Raw genomic sequence first — 21,003 nt, 5'->3', positions numbered from 1 at the left:
GAGATGCCCTCCGGTTTCAAGAACTGGACAGAGTCTGTGAAGTCTAAAGAAAAATAACAACTCCACTTCCAATAACGCTACTGCTCTCCTAGGAATTCGTCCTTTGAAAGATTTTCAGTTTTGTAACACAATGACGGCAGAACTGGAAAGAGAACAATCAAGGAAAAAATAGCCTATTCTTTACAAATGAATTTGCCATGACACGTATTGCACAAAAAAAAAAAAAAAATGAAAGAATCTGGACTCAGGAAATTCATTTATTTTGTCTCTGGGGGGTGTTCATAGAAAAATAATAGATGCACTCTTGGTCATTCGAAAGGCCGCTTGGAGCCAGAATATTATTAAATATGATCCAGAGCAAACAACTCCTCGCAGTGCGTGTATAATCGGTTTAATTTCAGATGGAGCAAGTAATATTTCTCTGCACAGGGTATTTCAGCCCATAAACAATGAATCAAAACAGTGACAAGCAATTTGAATACTGCTGCTGTTGCATTTACTCCTGCCAATATAGTCTCAACAAACATTGTTTATAACAGACTAATGAGGAAAGCACATCTATTTCTACTGAAGCAATGTTTCACGTTGTCTTTCAACCTCTAGGCAACTATAATTCAGTATTTTGTCCCCTCTCAGAGTATGTACTGTGTTGTTTTACAACAAAGCTGATAAAGGCAACATGTTTCACTGCTTACAGAGAAAATAATGATTATTGATTAGCTGGTAACATTTCTTATTTTATATTTCTTTACATTAGTTTCTCTGTGCAAAACTCATCATCATGAGCTAAGGGTGTTGTGGGTGGTTGACAGGGTGTTGTTATGCAGTTGTGGTTTCAGTATGTTGTTGTGCCGTTGCTGAGGTGTTCTGGGTAGTTGCTTATTGGCCCCTATGGGATTTTGTTTGTCTGTTTGATTGTCGGCAAGATGAAAATCAATGTGTCACTGCTTGGAACAGGAGGTTCCTGTGGGAACTTCTGGATCATTTTATTTTCACCAAGCTCATTTAATTCTCACATTTGCATGATTTCCAATATTTCTGTGGACATATGTTTTCAGCATTTTACCAGACTTGTAACGAGAAACATTTATAAACCTAAAAGAAAAGTTTTAAATTTCAATTCACGGTCTCTAAGGGCCGCCAAAACGTTAGAAGTGGGTGGAGCCAGTTTTATTAAAATTGTTATTAAAACTCGTGAACGGAATGAGATATTTTCACCAAACTCGGCACACATATGCAAGAGCTCATTCTGTGGTCGCGTGGAAAAAGTACTCAGAAACCGGCCACTTGGTAGTGCTAGAACATGGAAAAAAGCATAAAAATGGCTATAACTATGCAACCCGAAGTCTGATTGATTTGAAAATTGGCATGCGGTGTCCTTGTTCACGGTGCCAAAACTGCCTTTGCGGACATTCGCGTATCTCGAAAAATGCGTCTGGCGCCGGCCAATGAAGTTTGAGCCGCTATCAGACAAGGTTTACGGAGGCCGATCAGAACAAAACTCGCTGGGCCTGTTTGACTCACGGCCCTGTGAGAAATTCTAAAGAAATCGGCCACCGGGGGGCGCCTTCACATTTTCCATGTGCGTAAACTAAACACATGGCCCTTTCATACACCCAGCACAATGTGACGCAGGTGTTTTTTACTAGTTTCAGCCCAACGCAGTTATCATTTTCACGGCTAGTGCCCACGTTGTTTAAATAGCAAATGCACTCGCACACATCTGTTCGCCCATGGGTGTGCTGGTCTGAAAACGAGGTGTGTTCAGGTGCATTGTTGGCATGTTGCTATTTTGAGGCAACTGAAAACAACTGCGCCATTGACTTTAGACCAGGTTTCAGTTGGTCAATGGCGCAGTTGTTTTCAGTATTTTTTGTTATTTAAAGGGCGCGACTATAGGCGGGTGCACAACGCACGCAGGGCGTGTTACACACACAGGGGCGCGCACCAGCACGCAAACATGCCAAATATTAAAAATAAAAGGATTCCTCTCTGGAGAAGCATTCAGTCTTTCCGCTTGCAAATTCCGCCATGTAGCAAATCCGCAATGGTGCAAGCACACCTGGGCACATCCCTTTTAAAGGGAATTGGAGATGAGACTCTGATTGGTTTATTGCATGTTACGCCCAAAACACACCCATAACTCATTAAGAGAATAGGCACAACCCTTTTGGACCATGTGCCTAGCACGCCAATCATTTTTTCCGTCGTTAAACTAGCAAAAGTGGATTCGGACACGCCCTAACTGCACCTGCGCCATGTGCTTAGATCGTTAAAATAGGGTCCACAGACTTAGGGTACCTTGTCAAAACAATCCCCATTCTCATGAAAATGAATAAAAATGCTGTGTTATGCTGTCAGGCCAGTAGATGGCGATGTCACTTTGTAAAGAAACACTACGTGTCTATAGACTGAACACGTAATATGCATGCGCATGACGTCACCATTTTCACAAATTCGCGTTTTTGTAGTTTACATTGAGACGATAACGGTATCGTTTTCAAAAACGTGCACTTTGAAACCTGTTTTCAAAAGTTTGCATTTTCAGGCCCTCAAAATGCAGAGTAAATGAACGGCCAAAAAACAAACCTCCTTTTATATAGCTGAACAAAAATCCTTTTATATAGTTGAAAATGATGTGGTGTAAATGGCCCCTTAGAGGCCTCCCTGCAGTTCTTGGCAAAATAAAAGTTTAAGACATAAATATTATCATTGTAAGTTGTAAAGTAAAATAAATGATCATATATGTTTTATTGAACAGTACAACTATTTTTTATATATAATAATAATAATATAAAATAATATTTATAATCTAAAAAAAAAATAATCATTTGTAATTATCTTTATTACTGAAAATTATTGGGTTCCTTAAACACCAGTGTGATGCAAATATCAAAATAAACACTTATTTAAAAACATTATTTACCCACATGTTATGTGACCATTAACTGACAACAGAGAACTATGAACATGTGAATGTGTTGGTAAATTATTGACATATTCATGTCTGGAGCCTGAACAGTACAAGGCGGGTTACACACAAAGAGTTTAATACTTATGGTTTGGGTTTAATTCAATACCTGCAAGTAAAAGAAATAAAAATAACAATGTTTGCCGAACATGCATTACAGGCCTACAGCAGAGCCGAGTGTGCCATGCCAACAACAGCTTGACCGAAGTTTCATCTACTTGACCTCAGTTTACTTTTAAGAAGTGTGGGCGGCCATCTCAACAGAACACAGACCCTCTTTTGAGCTGCCAGGACTGCATTTAGATCCAGTCCAGAGGAAGTGTGTTGACTTTTAGATACCATTTAATAACAGCCAAGCCACTTTCCAGCTGAAGCCAGCTCGCCACATCTTATGATGGCAAATTTCTGTTAAAAACGTCTGAAAATTAAATGGGTCAGATGTTATACTCACACGTGCAGCCCCCATCCCCCCGCTCCTGAACCAGGAAGAGGCTGAAATATCCCACCAGCTCATCGGGAAGGTCAAGCTTTGAGGCCACAGCCTGATGAGGACATTAAATCATCATTAATGTACATGGCGCTTATGATTACCCACAAGAGATGACTGTAATCCAATTCACAAGATATGCATATGTATTCATTGACAAAGCACACAAACCATTAAACACAAACTTCATAAATAATGCGTGTGAATGTGAATTTTCTAAATGTGAATTTTGAATAGACGAGTAAACGCCCTTGCTATGTTACCATGCTTTTATTGGACAGCTTTTCTCTCCAGTGAAACTATGAGAATTAGAAACTGTGAACTCAATTCTGATCTTACATTTCCTCCTCCCTAATGTTTTTACTACTGTAGGCTTCATATTTCATTTTATAATTCCTTTTTATATGACGTGCCATTTTTTAAAGTGTTTTCCTTCACAGGAGTGTTGTGTGCTCAAATGTTAAACATTACACCCAACGAGGTCGCATGATCAAGTTACTCTTCACTACATTTAAGCCATGTTTTATGTGTAACACTTGACTTTCATGCTTCCATCAGGTGCTAAAGGGCGCTTTGTGCCGTCACTGAGGTTGAATAGCACAGCAGAAAGCAGTGCGTGCTGCATATGGGTGCAGGGTGCATTTTAATGAGAGCTCGGATCAGCTTTGGCTCCGTGTGGTGCACATGGGAAAGCTATGATCCTCAAAGAGCTTCTTAAAGCCCTTAAGACTCAAGCTCTAATATGTGTCATGCTGACTGGAGAGCAGGTCTAAGTGAAGAATCAAATACAAGATGTTCTTTTGTTACGCAGACTAAGACTCGTACAGCACAATGTTATTTGTATTTATCTACATTAAAAAGGAACAACAAAGAAAGTTTATATTAGAACTGTCAATCAATTTAAATAGTGATTAATTGCATATTTTTTGGCTTTGATTCACAGGGAATGATAAACTGATAAAAAAAAGGTGTAAATTACAATAAAAACAGCAATATTGTGAAATATTACTATTTAAAATGGCTGTTTTCAAAAATCATTCTAATATGATGATTTGGTGCTCAAACATTTCTTGCCAAAAACTGCTTTTTACAGGATTCTGATGAATAGAAAGTTTATTTTTCAAAGAGAAATTCTTTTTATTGCATTTAATTTAATGCATCCTTGCTGAATAAAAGTATTAATTTCTTACTGACCCCAAATTTGTGTGTATAAATACACAAAGGTGCTCTTTTCTGATCTCATTTGCAGAAATGCAAATCTGCAATAACTGAATAATAAAACAAATTTTTGCCTGTTTTTTTTTAATTTAAAATTTCGTATTTACATTTAAAATTGAAACATTTGTTTTAAATGTATCATTTACACATTATTTGAAATAATTTATTATGTATTTTGAAATTATTTCAAATATTTTTATCATCATACATTTTTCACACATATAAATTTAATTTTTTCATTAAAATGTTACATTTTCTTTGCAAAGAAATTTGCAATCATAGCTGGAAAATATACAGGAAACTAACTGAATATTATTAGCTTGGTTTGTATTATAAGACTTTACCTACTGTTGAACAATAAACAAATTTGTGTTCACTTTGAAAGTCCTAACTAATACAAATCCTTTACTTGTTAAATCAGAAAATTGCCTATGTCCTGTTTTTATGCATGTCTGGTCTTGGCCATATTTACTTACTGTATGTAACAAGACATGAATGAACAGGATATTCATGTTAGCTCACAATTACAATGAAAGGTGTCAGGAAAGATATTCCTATCCAAAATGACATAAAGGCATAAACCTGGCAGTGATAATGTGCCCTGAGAACATGAAGCAGATGAGTGCTTTGGTTACAAAACAACGTTCTCACCTCCAGAACATCTTCGGTCTGGTCAGATGTGAGGATGTTGACTTTGACCTTCTGGCCATTGGACAGGTAGATTTCCAGCTGCACCTCCTCAGTGGGGATCTGCTGGGTCTCCTGTGGCAGAATGAAACAGTGATGTGCTTTAAAATGTACTATTGTATTTTTTTTACAGTTCAACTTTCATTAGTGTAATGTTGCTGTTTGAGCATGAAAAAGGGCTGCAAATTTATAAAGCACAAAGTCCACTCCAAAGAGTATTCTTTATATCAGTAAGCACCGTTTCTGAACCCTCTGAAATGCCTCGATCGTAGTCTTGTAGTTTTCTTCAGGGAACGTCACAATATTTCTCATAAATAAATCCCGCCCAAGGCACACACAAAATAATGGGGACAGAGCCTGGTTGAGTGAGTTAGTCGGCATTTTCAAGAGACGCTGTTTTATCCACCCCAGATCGAATACAGTTATGGTAAGGGGCGGGACATTTCCAAAACATGCTCGAAGCGGTTGACCAATCACAACACACTGCTCCAACCAACCAATCAGAGCACATTGTGCTTTTCAGAAGGAGGGGCTTCATAGAGACAGGAAGTAAACAGAGTGTTACTGACAGACTGGGAAGAGAGGAGCTGCAACAATAATAGGCATAATAGGTCCTATAGAAGTGTAACTTTGCTGATTTTCAACACACTTTGTATTGTTACAATGTCGATAATATATGTAAATGGACAATTTTTTACTCACTCTCTGTTACCCGGACCAAGAACCTCACATTTATTTGTCAGCAAAAGTGACGCCGGCAGACTTGTGAAAACTACAGATTATACTTCTGCGTTTTTGTATCCCCGCTCATGGACAGTCGGATCAGCAGAGGGTTATTAAAAGGTGCAGTGTGTAAATTTTAGCGGCATCTAGCTGTGAGGTTGCGAAGAACAGTCTCTCCTTCTAATAAACCAGACGACAACTACTATTACTACTACTTCTTCGTGCGTATTCAACGTAGTGACAATGCAAGCTGCCTCTAAAAACACCAATGAACATAGTGACGAAACACACTCTGTAGAGCAGTTTGTCCGTTTGGGGTTACTGTAGAAACATGCCGGCACAAAATGGCGACTTAACATGTAAGGGGACCCCGCGGTCTATGTAGATAGAAATGGCTCAATCTAAGGTAATAAATACATAATAGTTCATTATGTAAGGTCTTTATGCACCACTCAAAACATAGTTATTTATAATATATTGCATTTCTGTTAATAGATCCTCCTAAATTTTACACACAGCACCTTTAACAGACCAGTTATTGTAAGGATAGGTTTAATCACTGAAAATTTTACTGTACTATGTCTACGCTTTTAACAGCATTATGGTAAAAATTGAACACTGTGACAAAAGCTTTCTTATCCGTTTTGCTACTTCATACATACCCTTTAGCGGAAATGACAGAACGTCAGTTTCACTTTTTCCCCTCTGTTTGGCCAAAAACACTGTTCAAGGTAATCCAGTTTGAAATGTTGACTACAAACACGGAGGTTTTTCAGATTGTCCGTCGCTGTGTTTTCTCCGTATTTACAATTCTTTTCAGTCTTTAGCCGCTGCCTACAACACGCTGGATCCTTCACTGAAAACCGAAAGTAACTCACTCCCGCCAAACGTTTACTCTTTGAATTCTTGCACGATATAAGTCGACACCATTATGACTAAAAGTTTGCTAAGAAGTATTTCCAACTAAAGCATGGCATATTTGACTATCTATAGCAGACTGGTGGGAGTGGCCTTGGATGGTAACATGCCCAGTGCATTATGGGTGTTGATGTTTTCCTACCTACTTCTATCTGCTTTCTGTAGTCATGTATCACCAATTTCAAACTTTCTTTTTTTTGCTTATCTACTGTACAGGCAGCCAACTTTTATTTAAAGCCCATTTTGCCAGCAGTGAAATACCCCTTTAAATGTTTTGGGGAAACACCTTTGTGCTGATCTCTAATTCAACTTCTGATGCTTCCTGTTCAGCTGATCTCAGAGTATTCTGATGAACATGCAGTACTAATATTGTTAATCACACCCTTTCAGCCTGAGAAGTTTCATTTCCTGTGTATTCAAGCCTACACATCATGAGGGCATGTTTATTTTAGATTAAATATGCTTTGATTTCTGTTTGATTTACTGTATAGTTCCAGGCTTATCGCAAGATGTAGGTGTTTAGATAGGACTTGTGATTTGGTAAGAAGATACTGGAATTAAAGCCAAAAGCCTGACTACAGCACACAGTTTATACGGATAAAAAAAAAAAGTAGAGTCACTGTTCTTTCACTGTCCTATATTTCACTTTTTTGCAAACTCATCTTTTTCACCCCCTTCCTGCATGTTTCATCTCCCACTGAGGCAGAGGGTCTCAGAGCAGCAGCTGATCTTTACAGAGATTGGAAAATGAAAACGCAAGGCCAAGTCTAATCTCTTATTCTGTTCCTGCAGACTGCTCTCTGATGGGCAGCTGGGGGACGAACGGGATCTGACTGCACAATTATTAATATCTATGTGGGCTGGGGGGTAAAATTCCCAAAGAATGAATGTGATTCAGGCAACAAATGTAGTACAGGATAATACTAGAATGTAAGGAAGTGAACTGAGATAAACATGAACCGGTTCTTAATTCATCTCACATGAGAATATCTTGAGGAGGAAATGAGATAAATCAAACCCACCAATATTTAACCCTTTTACTGGATGGCTAGGAACATGGCTTAATTTTTGGCTCAAACATTTTTGCAGTGTTTTGAATGCTTAGCATTAATAGGAGAGGTGGAGGAAGTTATTAAAGGGTTCACCCAAAAATGAAAATTCTGTCATCATTTATTCACCCTCATGTCGTTCCAAAACCATAAGACTTTTGTTAATCTTTGAAACACAATTGGAGATATTTTTAATGAAATCTGAGAGCTTTCTGTCCCTTCATTGACAGCTACACAACTACCACTTTAACTCTTCAAAAAGTTCATAAAGAGGACGTAAAACTAATCCATGTGAATTGAGCGGTTTAGTCAATTTTCTGAAGAGACTCGATCGCTTTATATGAAGAACAGATTGAATTTAAGGCTTTTTCATTAACACACACAGCTGTGGTAAACAGAAGCTCAAACATGTTGGCTTGACGTGCGAGAACCAAATTAGGTGGGGTGAGTAACTGATGACAAATTTTTTAACTTTTGGGTGAACTTTGACAAGCAACTGTATCACTTCTGTATTTAGACACCATAAAAGTTGAAGACATATTAGAAATTATGCAAATGTTGATTAAGCTAAAGTCAAATAAAGAAGCTAATAGCAAAATGTCAAGAACATTTTTGAACATGGAAAGGGAAATCTAATCTAACCTAATTCAGTTATATTTTCAAGGGACCCCTCTGAAATGCTTAACCCTCATGTTGTGTTCAGGTCATTTTGACCCGAAGAGGATTTTTCCGAACCCAAAAATGCTAGTTAATGTTATCGCATTGGACTAAAATTTACTGACTTTACTCACCCTGAGTCTAACAACTTCCCAATTTTTTTTTTTTTGATAATTATTGTAATTTTTTATGGGTTTTTCTCCACATTGTAACTCTTGTGGTGTTCGCAGTCAAAAATGACTGGCCTACAAACAATTGCTTATAAATCTCTCGTTATGCTACATTATCACCAAATATTGGATTCAATCTTTTTGTCAGCTTGTTTTCTTTCAATTAGGACAGGTTTTGTGTTTATTTTTGAAACTGACTGATTGTAGGCCTCATTTATCTGAGCTTATGTACCTCAGTTTTTGAGTGAAAAAAGTGTTTTTTTGTGGATAATTTTGTCAATTTTACAAAAAATACTAAAAAAAAATGTGCACTGTTTATCACACTAGTGTGCTTTAATGTTTAAGCAGGACATTTGTTTTGAGATATTTTTATTTTGGTTTTTATTTATTACAAAATGGCACAAAGTCACACTTGTGGTGTTCCCTGTCAAAAATGACGGACCTGCAGAAAAATAACTTATAAATCACTTGTGATGCTATTTTATTAGCAAATATTGGATTCAATCTTTTTGTCAACTTGTTTTCTTTAAATTAAGACAGGTTTTGTATTTATTTTCGAAACTGACTGATCGTAGGCCTCATTGATCTGAACTTATATTGGTCAAAAATGACCGTCCATTGAAAATGAATGGGGGAGTTGAAAATTTAGAGAAACAATTAGTGTTCAGGTGTTTATCACGTTCATGTTCACATATATACATGAAGGCGAGCAAAAATAAAGGCCTCGGACCTGTGCGTGTGTGGATAGATGCATACTTGTGCATCTGCGCACATTCATGAACACAAACAAACTATTTTGAGTATTACAGGCTTTCTTTTGCACAGAGATGAACTTCAATTCAGTGAGGCTCAGATCAATGATGCCTACGATCAATCAGTTCCAAAAATAAAAATAAAACCTGTCCTAATTAAAAGAAAACAGGTTGACAAAAAGATTGAATCCAATATTTGCTAATAATATAGCATAACAAGTGATTTATAAGTTATTTTTCTGCAGGCCGGTCATTTTTGACCGGGAACACCACAAGTGTGACTGTGCCATTTTGTAATAAATAAAAACATTTCAAAACAAATTTCCTGTTTAAACATTAAAGCACACTGGTGTGATAAACAGTGCAATTTTTTTTCATATTTTATGCAAAATTGACAAAATTATCCACAAATAACCCTTTTTTTCCTTTCACTCAAAAACTGAGGTACATAAGCTCAGATAAATGAGGCCTACGATCAATCAGTTCCAAAAATAAACACAAAACCTGTCCTAATTGAAAGAAAACAAGCTGACAAAAAGGTTAAATCCAATATTTGGTGATAATGTAGCATAACGCGAGATTTATAAGCAATTTTTTGTAGGCCAGTCATTTTTGACCGTTAACACCACGAGTGTGATAGGGTTTACAACACAGCACAAGGGTTAAGTGGGTAATCATGCGACAATACCAATATAATTTTATTCATTATAGGTTCTCGATCTGTAAACTTTAAAACAATAAAGGTTTCAAAAACAACTGTAAACAATAAAGCTTTCATATGTATGTTTACAATATTTAAAATAGCAGCAGTTAAACTACTATATTTACAATTATCACAATTAATTTTCAAATTATAAGAAATATTTAACACTTTCAGTAAATAAAAAGTATATAGAAATTCTACCTGTTGAGCTTTTCTCAAAAAGCTGTTGAACACCTCACTGGATCCCAGAATGGGGTCCTGACGCACTGTGGGGAGAAAAGCTCATCGTTAAAGGTTTCGAGCTGATATAAAAATGTAGTTAAATAAACTTATGGAGGTAATTGTTTTTACTTTTATACTCTTACATCAGAATAGCATGCTATTTGTGGAAACACACAAACATATACAATACATAATGAAGAAAATAAACATTCAGCTAATACTACCACTGGGGTCAGTAAGATTTTGTTGAAAGAAATTAATACTTTTATTCAGCAAGGATGCATTAAATTGATCAAAATTAAAAGGCTTTTACATTGTTACAAAAGATACCTATTTTAATTTATTTATAAATGCTGCTCTTTTGAACTTCCTATTACTCAAAATCATGTTAACTCAAACTAGTCTGTTATACAATACAGACTTCTTCTTTAAAAGTACCTCCATGACTTCCTGACTGGTAATAACCTCAGTGTTGCGTAAAAAAAAAAAAAAAAAGCCGCTGGAGGCAAACTGACCAACATAAATGTTTACTTTTACTTCCAATATAGCACACGAGCAAACAACCGCAAGACATTTGCACAAACTAACGAAATATTCGCTCTGAACAGCTTGTGTGTTTGTGTCGGTTAATTTTCCATAACCATGTTTCTCAGTGATGTAACTGAGGGGAGCCCAAGCCAAGAGCAGCTCCAGACTGTGAGCAAATAAGCTCAACAAGGCTTAGCTTGTTCGATGGAAAGTGCCAGTGCTGGAATGGATTAGAGCAAACGGCTCTTGGTGCTGCCAGCTCTGCTGATTTCCTTTTGTGTGCAGAAAACCTCACCCATAACCTGTGAAATGACATGCATGGCAAAACTCTTAACGCCGTACAATATCGGTAGCTTGATGTTTTCTGGAATGACAATGTAGAACATTAACAAGCTTCGTCCTCTTCAGGAACAGCAGAAATGACGTATAAAACCCCATATGAATGATTAAGGCTGACAAACATTACTGTGTTGTTGACACATTTCCTATTGAAACAGGAAGTCTGGGTGCACATGATTTTTTTAAATAGCCAACAGGCTTACATCACAGTTAAGTGGTGTAAGAGGGAGGGGCTTTCTCATTCTACAGAGTGTTCGATTGGATAAAAATCTGTGTAGTGCAGGATGAGTCATCAATCCAGCCATTTTCTCATAAAACTGTCAATTTTAAATGCCTTCACTAGTGTTAAAGATTGTTCTTTTTTTCTTTGAAAGAAGTGATACTTTTATTTACACAAAATGCTGGGTTAAAAATTACCCAAGTTGGGTTAAAAATGGACAAATCCAGCGGATGGGTTAAATGTTTGACCCAACCTGCTGGGCAATTTAACTTAACTATTGTTTAAAAAATTACTATATTGATCACTTAGTTCACTTCAGAATTCAAAAAATTTACTCACCCCCATGTCATCCAAGATGTTCACGTCTTTCTTTCTTCAGCTGAAAAGAAATGAAGGTTTTTGAGGAAAACATTCCAGGATTTTTCTCCATATAGTGGACTTCACTGGGGTTCAACGGGTTGAAGGTCCAAATGTCAGTTTCAGTGCAGCTTCAAAGAGCTCTACATGATCCCAGACGAGGAATAAGAGTCTTATCTAGAGAAACCATCGGCCATTTTATAAAAAAAATAAAAATTATATACTTTTTAACCACAAATGCTCGTCTTGCACTGCTCTGTGATGCTCCACGCATTACGTAATCATGTTGGAAAGGTCACGCGTGACGTAGGAGGAAGTACCGATCCAGTGTTTACAAAGTGAACGTGCAAAGACTAAATCAAACGACCTTTACAAAAAAGGTAAAACAACAATGTCAGATGATTTTTGAAGTTGGAAGCATATGTCACGCGCGACCTTTCCAACATGATTACGTAATGCGTGGAGCATCACAGAGCAGTGCAAGACGAGCATTTGTGGTTAAAATGTATATACATTTATTTATTTTTTTTAGTAAATGGCCGATGGTTTCTCTAGATAAGACCCTTATTCCTCGTCTGGGATCATGTAGAGCTCTTTGAAGCTGCACTGAAACTGACATTTGGACCTTCAACCTGTTGAACCCCGGTGAAGTCCACTATATGGAGAAAAATCCTGGAATATTTTCCTCAAAAACCTTTATTTCTTTTCAACTGAAGAAAGAAAGACACAAACATTTTGGATGGCATGGGGGTGAGTAAATTATCAGGAAATTTTAATTCTGAAGTGAACTAATCCTTTAAAATGAACCCAAAAATAGGTTGGAAATTAAAATATTTATTACGTTTAATAAATAATAATTGAATAATAAACATTTATTAAATTGCTTATTAATAAATGTTCACCTTTTGATTATTATTGTTGCCTCTAGTAATTATGTGTCTGATTTTTACATTTTAAAACATTTTTAAACAATAGTTGAGTTAAATAAAAAAACTGCCCAGCACGTTGGTCAAACATTTAACCCAACCGCTGGGTTTGTCCATTTTCAACCCAACTTGGGTTGTTTTTAACCCAGCATTTTTAGAGCGTAGTAAGGGTGCATTAAAGTGATCAAAAGTGACTGTAAAGACATTTATAATATTACAAAAGATTGTATCATGTGTTTTCCACAAAAATGTTTGTTTGTAACATTGACAATAATAATAAAAAAAAAAATTTCTTTGGAACAAAATCAGCATATTATAATGATTTCTGAAGGATCATGTGACACTGAAGACTGGAGTAATGATGCTAAAAATTCAGCTTTGATCACAGGAATTTCAAAAGTATATTTTAAAAGAGAAAAGTTCTTTTAAAAATTAAATATTACTGTTTTAACTGTATTTTTGCATAATAAATGCAGCCTTGGTGAGCAAAAGATAAAAAAAAATCTTACCAACCCTAATCTTATGGTAGTGTATATCTGTTAAAAGTGAATTTTGTCATTTTTAGGATGACGCTAGCACATAGATGAGCTCAGTCACTGACCATAAGCCACAAAGATCATTTTGATTGTGAACTTTTCAAGTAAAAAAAGGTGTTTCTCACCAGCCTGCATGTACTTCTCTAGCTGTTCTCTCCTCTGATCGACTTCAGGCGGTGTGAGAGTGAAGATCTTCTTTGGCGGAAAAGCCGGCACCACATTATTTCCATATTCTTTTTTTATCTGAAAGAACACAGGAAGAAAAGTTCATTTGAAACTGATAAGGTCAAACAGAATGTTTGGTTATTCTGAGAGGACAAAACGAAACTGACCACTGCCTGCCCTTGGCCGCGGTGGACTCGAGCCTGCTGACTGTGGGTCTCTCAGGCCCCACGCTAATAAATCTGTTTACACTTCACAGCATCTACTGAAATCATGCCTGCTGTTGCCCCATCTGTGTCACTGGCATTTTATTCAATGGCACAATAACAAAAAATTATATAGAAACTATATCAATGTTGCTATCGTTAACTAAAACAAGTGTTTAGAGGTCCATTTTAAGGGTTAACTGCGAGCCTCACACCATGACAGCCTCTACGGATTGCATCATATGACCACGTATGATCTGACTGGGCCCTGTTACCTAGCAACAGCGGCTTTGAAACAACACAACATGCTCTTAATGGTGAGATCACTGAAGTTCTCTTTCATTCATGAGGAAACACTGAGTTTGTGAAATTGGTAGGTGTAAGAAAGGTAATAAGCAGATCCTTTCATGAGAATGAGGCTTCACTTCCAAATATTTGGAATATGTCTGACCTCTTCAACACTGGAGAATTCGCTCACAGCTTTACTATTTGGACGAGAAAGTAAATTCGTGTTTCACAAGCGAACTTTGTGATTCTAATCCAGTCCAAATCAAACATTCCTGTGTTTTTCCTCACACAACCTCAGTAAATATTATGAAGCAAATTACTGATGTGTTTTTGGCTAAAAACTACAGTGAGCCTGATCATGTCCAAATCAGGACAAAATTTAACAGACATCCTATATTAATAACTGTAATTAAAATATCTTAAAATGAATACGGTCTGAATAGTGCTGAAGAAATTTACCCTGCCTCACATATAAAATTGACTTAATTCAGAAAACTGTTCATTTAACATCACAACAATCCCTTTTCAAACATATATAATAACCAAAAATGAATCAAGCTCAACATTACATATTCAATAATTTCACTTTAGTTACTTTAAATTCATGCTTAATACAATAATGAAAAGCTGTGGTTTTTGAATTTTAGATTTAAATATCCATAAGTATTTCACTGGCTCTCCATCCCAATGAATATATTTGAATTAAAAAGGTCCTATAATGCCCCTTTCACAAGATGTAATGTAAGTCTCTGGTGTCTCCAGAATGTGTCTGAAGTTTCAGCTCAAAATCCCCCACAGATCATTTATTATAGCTTGTCAAATTTGCCCCTATTTGGGTGTGAGCAAAAACACGCCGTTTGTGTGTGTCCCTTTAAATGCAAATGAGCTGCTGCTCCCGGCCCCCTTTCCAGAAGAGGGCGGAGCTTTAACAGCTCGCGCTTCGGTCGCTCAACAACAACAAAGCTGGAGAATCTCACGCAGCCAAAATGAGGATTGTCAGTAACGGTGTTCAGCCTTACATTGTTCAAACCGGAGTCGACACTGATGGAGAGACTCAGGAAGAAGTTACAACTTTTAGAATGAAACTGGACGTTTCTGAACGGTTAGTGGTTAAATTTATGTAGTTTCTGTGGAGTTGATTCAACTCATCGACTAGCATGTGTCGTCATGTTAATCTTTTGTGCAAATCCAGTGTTGAATTGACCCTTATTTGTGAAGCAGTCTGGTGTAAAATGACGGCATGACAACAACACTCCACTACAACAACTCTTCCTCTTCTCTAAAGCAGCCCAACATGGCCTCACCCCCTTTGTTGTGTGTTCTCGGGGGCGGGGTTTATGTAAATTTTAAGCCTGTTGTAGTCCTTAAAAAGCGATTTCTGCATTGCATTGAACTGAGCGTTGTAAATTTGCAGATGTTGTTTATGCTCAAACAGCAACATCACACACTAACTAAAGTTAAAAAAGGACCCCTTTAAACAAATATACTATAACAGCTACTGTGTCTACTGTAATTTCTAATTATGTTTCATTTCCTCAATTTCAGGGAAGTGGTACATTTTCAGAATACATTTCACGGTCTCAGAAAGCATTTCACAGCACTGAGATATTCCCTGGATGATTTTACAGCCAGTGACTCATAACTAACTATTGTGTTTTGACACAAACAGCTTTTCATGTGTTAGTATTCCAAGACAATTCCTGATGTGTGTTCACCTGTTCATGGAGGCCCAGGAGCTGGCTGTAACGTACTCGACAATGCAAGACACCGTTCACATGGATATTGTAAGCCTGAAGAAGAAAGAACAGTTGGTTAGTCTTTATATACACATTATAAAAATAAACACTCAATAGACATTCATGAGTCATCTTTAAAGGGTTAGTTTGCCAACAATGAAAATTCTGTCATTTATTACTCACTCTCATGTTGTTCAAAACCCGTAAGACCTTCGTTCATCTTCAAAACACAAATTAAGATATTTTTGATGAAATCCGAGAGCTCTCTGACTCCTCAATAGACAGCAATTTAACCACAACTCTCAAGGTCCAGAAAGGTACTAAAACGTAAACATGGAAGCGCTGAATGTTGACAGCGTATGAGAATGACACAGAAGAGAGGATATTGTTGAATAAAGTCATTGTTTTTGCGCACAAAGTATTCTTGTCTCTTCATAACATTAAGGTTGAACCACTGCAGTCACATGACTGTTTTAACGATGTCTTTAGTACCTTTCTGGACCTTGAAAGTGTTGATTATATTGCTGTCTATGTCATATAGCTCTCAGATTTCATAAGAAAAATATCTTAATTTGTGTTCTGAAGATGAACGAAGGTCTTACGGGTGTGGAACGACATGAGGGTGAGTGATTCATGACAGAAATTTCATTTTTGGGTGAACTAACCCTTTAAGGCCCATCAATAACTACAGGAAGGTTTTACTCATAGATACTACAAACAAAAGTTTGGAGTCAGTAAGATTTTTTATTTTTTTCTATGTTTTTGAAAGAAGTCTCTTGTTCACCAAGGCTGCATTTATTTGATTAAAAATACAGTAAAAATTGCAATATTGCGAAATATTATTACAATTTGAAATAACTATTTTCTATGTGAATATATAATAAAATGTATTTTATCCCGATGATCAAAGCTGAATTTTCAGCATCATTACTCCAGTCTTCAGTGTCACATGATCCTTCTGAAATCATTCTCAATATGATGATTTGATGCGCAAGAAACATTATTATTATTTTTCCAGGATTCTTTGATGAACAAAGTTCAAAAGATCAGCATTTATTTGAAATAGAAACTTTTTATGTCTTTACTGCCACTTTAGGTCAATTTAAAGCATCCTAGCCGAAGAAAAGTATTAATTTCTTGCTTTTTGAAGAAATTAAATCTTACTGACCCCACGTTTGAATGGATGCGTACATTATAAAAATAAACACTCAGTTGATATTTATATACACTAAAACCATGTGCATTATTTAAAAAAAAATCATTAATTTAAATAATAATTATTTTAACACTCTGGAATATCAAATTATTAAATAAATTCTAAAGTGAAACACAATTAGACGCTGAAATAAAAAAAACAGTATCAGTTATGAACAGTCGCTTAGTTAATGAGAAACTTTTATATCAAAGCAGCTTGTTTGAATGGTGGCGTCTTAGTATTATTTTACAAGAAGCATCTGAAGTGTTATTGAGCCTGGAAACCAGTTCACCCTTTTCCAGCTGTTGCTGATATTGCATCCACGCCAACAGATACAATCAGGAAGAAACAATAATCATATTTTAAGATGCACGGACTTCTCGCCACCATTTATTGTCAAAGGAATGTGAGCTCGCTGGTTTTTGTCTTATCTGAAACAGCTATGTATAAAGTTGAGGAACACATTTTTGCACTAATGTCTGACTTACTGATTAGTTGTTGTTTTGACTACTGATCATTTTGCATATCTTTAGGTTATGAGAGACTGGTTCATTGTTCTTTATGTAGTGAAAGAGACTGAACTATTAGCCTACTTAAATTACAGAAAACATGCAATGTATCAACTAGACACAAACCAAAACGTCTGTAGGTGGTACAGAAACTTTCAAAAGAAAGACTTCAGAAAGAAAAAACAATATGAAGGGTGCTGTTTTAAAGACACTAAGTAAAAACATCAAAAACATTTCTTGGCCATTTTTGTGGCCTTTAGAATCTGCAATCAAACCAAGTAAGTGACAAACAATACAGAGCGGTTGTGACCCAAAAATATATTACTTCAATTTGGTTTGTTTCAGGACAGGAAGTTGATGCTGTGTAACGTTCTCATCTTACTGTGGCAAACTATAAGAATGGTCTCACTGACCTTACAGAATTCACACACATTCAGTGGCACTGAAAACACCCCGGCGGATGCGCATGAGACGCTATGACCCAATTATTGACAGCACAGAATGAAACCACTGAAACTCATACATGCAAGTCACCAAAGCTAGAACAAGCCTGACAGTGGCAGAATGATACTGCCATGCCCTTACTTGTCTCCAAAAAAACACAAAAAAACAAAAAAAAAAAAAAGTAAGATTGAGTATGCAAGTCTTCAGGAAGTACAAAACATCATACTTTTTTTGCCCTTTTGTTTGAAACGGGAAGTGTGTCATTTAAATCGCAGCCCACTCATTTTTGTGGCTCTTCTGCAAAGTATGCATCTTCTGTGACATAAACGGCTCCAAAGTTTACTACGCAACTTCCTGCCTAATACAGACCAAGACAACGTTACGCTTCAGATGTCTGAAGAAAACCACCTCCATTCGTGAGTGAAAGCTGAATGGAGAGAGAAACAAACACTCGTTCTCAAGATTTAAATCAGTTTGAGTCGACTTTAGAAAGTGGTGCTGTCAAATCAATTAATCACGAATAATCACATCTAAAATAAGTTTGTGTTATTTGTCTGTGTGTGTATACATGTATATAAATAATAACAAAAAAGTAATATATATGTGTGTGTGTGTGTGTATATTATATATATAATATATATATATATATATATACACACACACATATTGTCAACAAACTTTTATGTAAGATGCGATTAATCGATTTGACAGCACTATTAGAAAGTTTTAGCAGCGTCGGTGTTATTTACTTAAAAAGAAAAACTATTAAAACATTTGTTAATTGAAATAATACTGAAATAAAATAAAATATAAATATTTTAAATTACAATTTTGAAATGCTGCCTGCAACTAACTGAAATAAGGTTAAGTACTAAAATTACTAACTGAAATAAAACTAAAATAGAAATAAAAAATAAATTAAAACTATTTAGAAACTTTAATATATATAAACAAATAAAATGGCAAACACATAAAATGAGAAAAATTTAAACTAAAATTAAAATATATAATAAAAGATTATTAAAAAAAACTCAAATATGTAAATAAAAGCGAATTCAAAGTATTTATAAAAACAATAATACTGTATAAATATGTAAAATAACACTGAGCACTGAACCTGTCCTGTACTCTAAAAAAATGTTGGATTAAAAACAACCCAAGTCGGGTTGAAAATGGACAAACCCAGCAGTTTTATTGCAGCGATACAGTAATTTTTAAACAATAGTTGGGTTAAATAAAACTACCCAGCAGGTTGGTCAAGTATTTAACCCAACCGCTGGGTTAAAACAACCCGATCACTGTGTTTGTCCATATTTAACCCAACTTGGGTTGTTTTTAACCCAGCATTTTTTTTAGAGTGTCTTAATCTATAAGACACCTAAAATTGTGCCAAACAACAAGGCAAGTATCTAGTCACCAAGAAAGTGAAACAACAATATAAGCGCAGTCAAAGGTGAGTGTGAATCACATATCTGGCCAGTTTAACTCTCATTGGCTTTGAAAGACTCGTCTGTTGAGAGCGTCACTGACAGTCAGTGTCTATGACAGAGAAACGCTCTGAATCAATGCCACAGATGAACACAAACAACTTCTGCAGTCAATCTGTTAGGAATGATTCATAATTAATCTTCATGTCAGTGCATGAAAACCATTGAGGTGTTTTAGGTGTACTGAGAGCATGTGCACAGTAGAGCTCATGAATAATCTCAGCTTTTATTCAAATCATTTACTGGCTGCACATCTGCACTACATCTGCAGACACCTATACGAGAAGATTAGACCGCAATGTCTGTCCTTAAACAGCTCAGTAATCAATCCACACAGTTCAGTGCAATACAGATGTAACCTCAGGAGCTGAAGCTGTCTGTTACGGATAGGCTATAGACAAATGAAGTGTCATGTCTTCCGAGTAGTGAGACAGATATTCCTGTTATACTGATTAACTGTTATGCTGAAAGAAATGGCAATCTTGCACTGCATATGGCTGAGGGAGAGAAGCCAGAGGAACTGAGACATTGTGAATCCAATTCACACAACAACAACAACTCTAGAAGGTGCTAGCTGGAGTCTGAACAAACATTCAAATAGAAATACTGAAAGTGACAAACTTCCTAAATGGACTGCAGCTTCAATGCGATAATTGCTGGTCTTTGTGCCCTTGTTGTTATTCACCAGGTCATATGGTGTCAGACACGGTTTTAAGCTAAACTTATGAATGCTTTGTCTGCTAATACATATGTATTTTATTTTATTATATATATATATATATATCTGCTGTCAAAATAAAGGTTTGTTTACATAATATATGTGTGTACTGTGTATATTATGTATAAATACACACATACGTATATATATGTATAAATACACACATACGTATATATATGTATATATATATATATATATATATATATATATATATATATATATATATATATATATATACACACACACACACATATATAAATAAATATTTACATGTATATTTATACATTCATATATAATTTATAAATAAATATAAATATTTTATATATAAATATAATTTTGTTAAATATATACATGCATGTGTATTTCTAAATACATAATAAATATACACAGTACACACATATTATGTAAACAAACTTATTTTGGATGCGATTAATCGTTTGACAGCACTATATATATATATATATATATATATATATATATATATTATATTATATATATATATATAAAAATGTATTTATGTACTCACTTAGGAAATTAAAAATGAAAATGTTACAAAGTACAAATCACATCATGTACTACATATTCTTAACAAATATTAGCCATACTCCTATAACAGACATGAATATTCATATACACTTAAAAGTAGTTACTTAAAAGTTTCATTTAAAGAAACACAACACCTTTATTTGAACTAAAACTTAACGCTTTATTAATCTGTCTGTTCACTATAAAGATTAATTCGGATTCGTTCAGTGGCACTTTTATGCAGGTTATTATTATGCAAGTTATGTGGTG

At 35.6% G+C, this 21,003-nt stretch overlaps 1 protein-coding gene and 1 long non-coding RNA gene across 3 annotated transcripts in view; one reads left to right on the top strand and one right to left on the bottom strand.

The window, feature by feature from the left end:
- LOC127502251 (uncharacterized) overlaps nucleotides 1–12,217 on the top strand; it is a 114,072-nt gene extending 101,855 nt beyond the window's left edge. Inside the window, exon 2 of the long non-coding RNA XR_007926804.1 lies at nucleotides 12,040–12,217. This is a non-coding gene — a long non-coding RNA (uncharacterized LOC127502251). The remainder of the gene's footprint in view (nucleotides 1–12,039) is intronic.
- Nucleotides 1–21,003, bottom strand: part of snx17 (sorting nexin 17) — a 40,612-nt gene that overhangs the window by 18,348 nt on the left and 1,261 nt on the right. For both annotated transcript variants that reach the window (XM_051875005.1, XM_051875006.1), the window contains exons 2-6: nucleotides 15,835–15,909; nucleotides 13,589–13,706; nucleotides 10,537–10,601; nucleotides 5,328–5,438; nucleotides 3,423–3,513 (exon numbers count right to left, since the gene is read on the bottom strand). In XM_051875005.1, coding sequence (XP_051730965.1) covers nucleotides 3,423–3,513; nucleotides 5,328–5,438; nucleotides 10,537–10,601; nucleotides 13,589–13,706; nucleotides 15,835–15,909 — 460 coding nt within the window. The remainder of the gene's footprint in view (nucleotides 1–3,422; nucleotides 3,514–5,327; nucleotides 5,439–10,536; nucleotides 10,602–13,588; nucleotides 13,707–15,834; nucleotides 15,910–21,003) is intronic.

This window comes from Ctenopharyngodon idella, chromosome 20 (genome assembly GCF_019924925.1).
Source record: "Ctenopharyngodon idella isolate HZGC_01 chromosome 20, HZGC01, whole genome shotgun sequence".
NCBI lineage: Eukaryota > Metazoa > Chordata > Actinopteri > Cypriniformes > Xenocyprididae > Ctenopharyngodon > Ctenopharyngodon idella.
The sequence above is the reverse complement of the archived record's forward strand: the minus strand, read 5'-3'. Positions and strand labels throughout refer to the sequence as shown.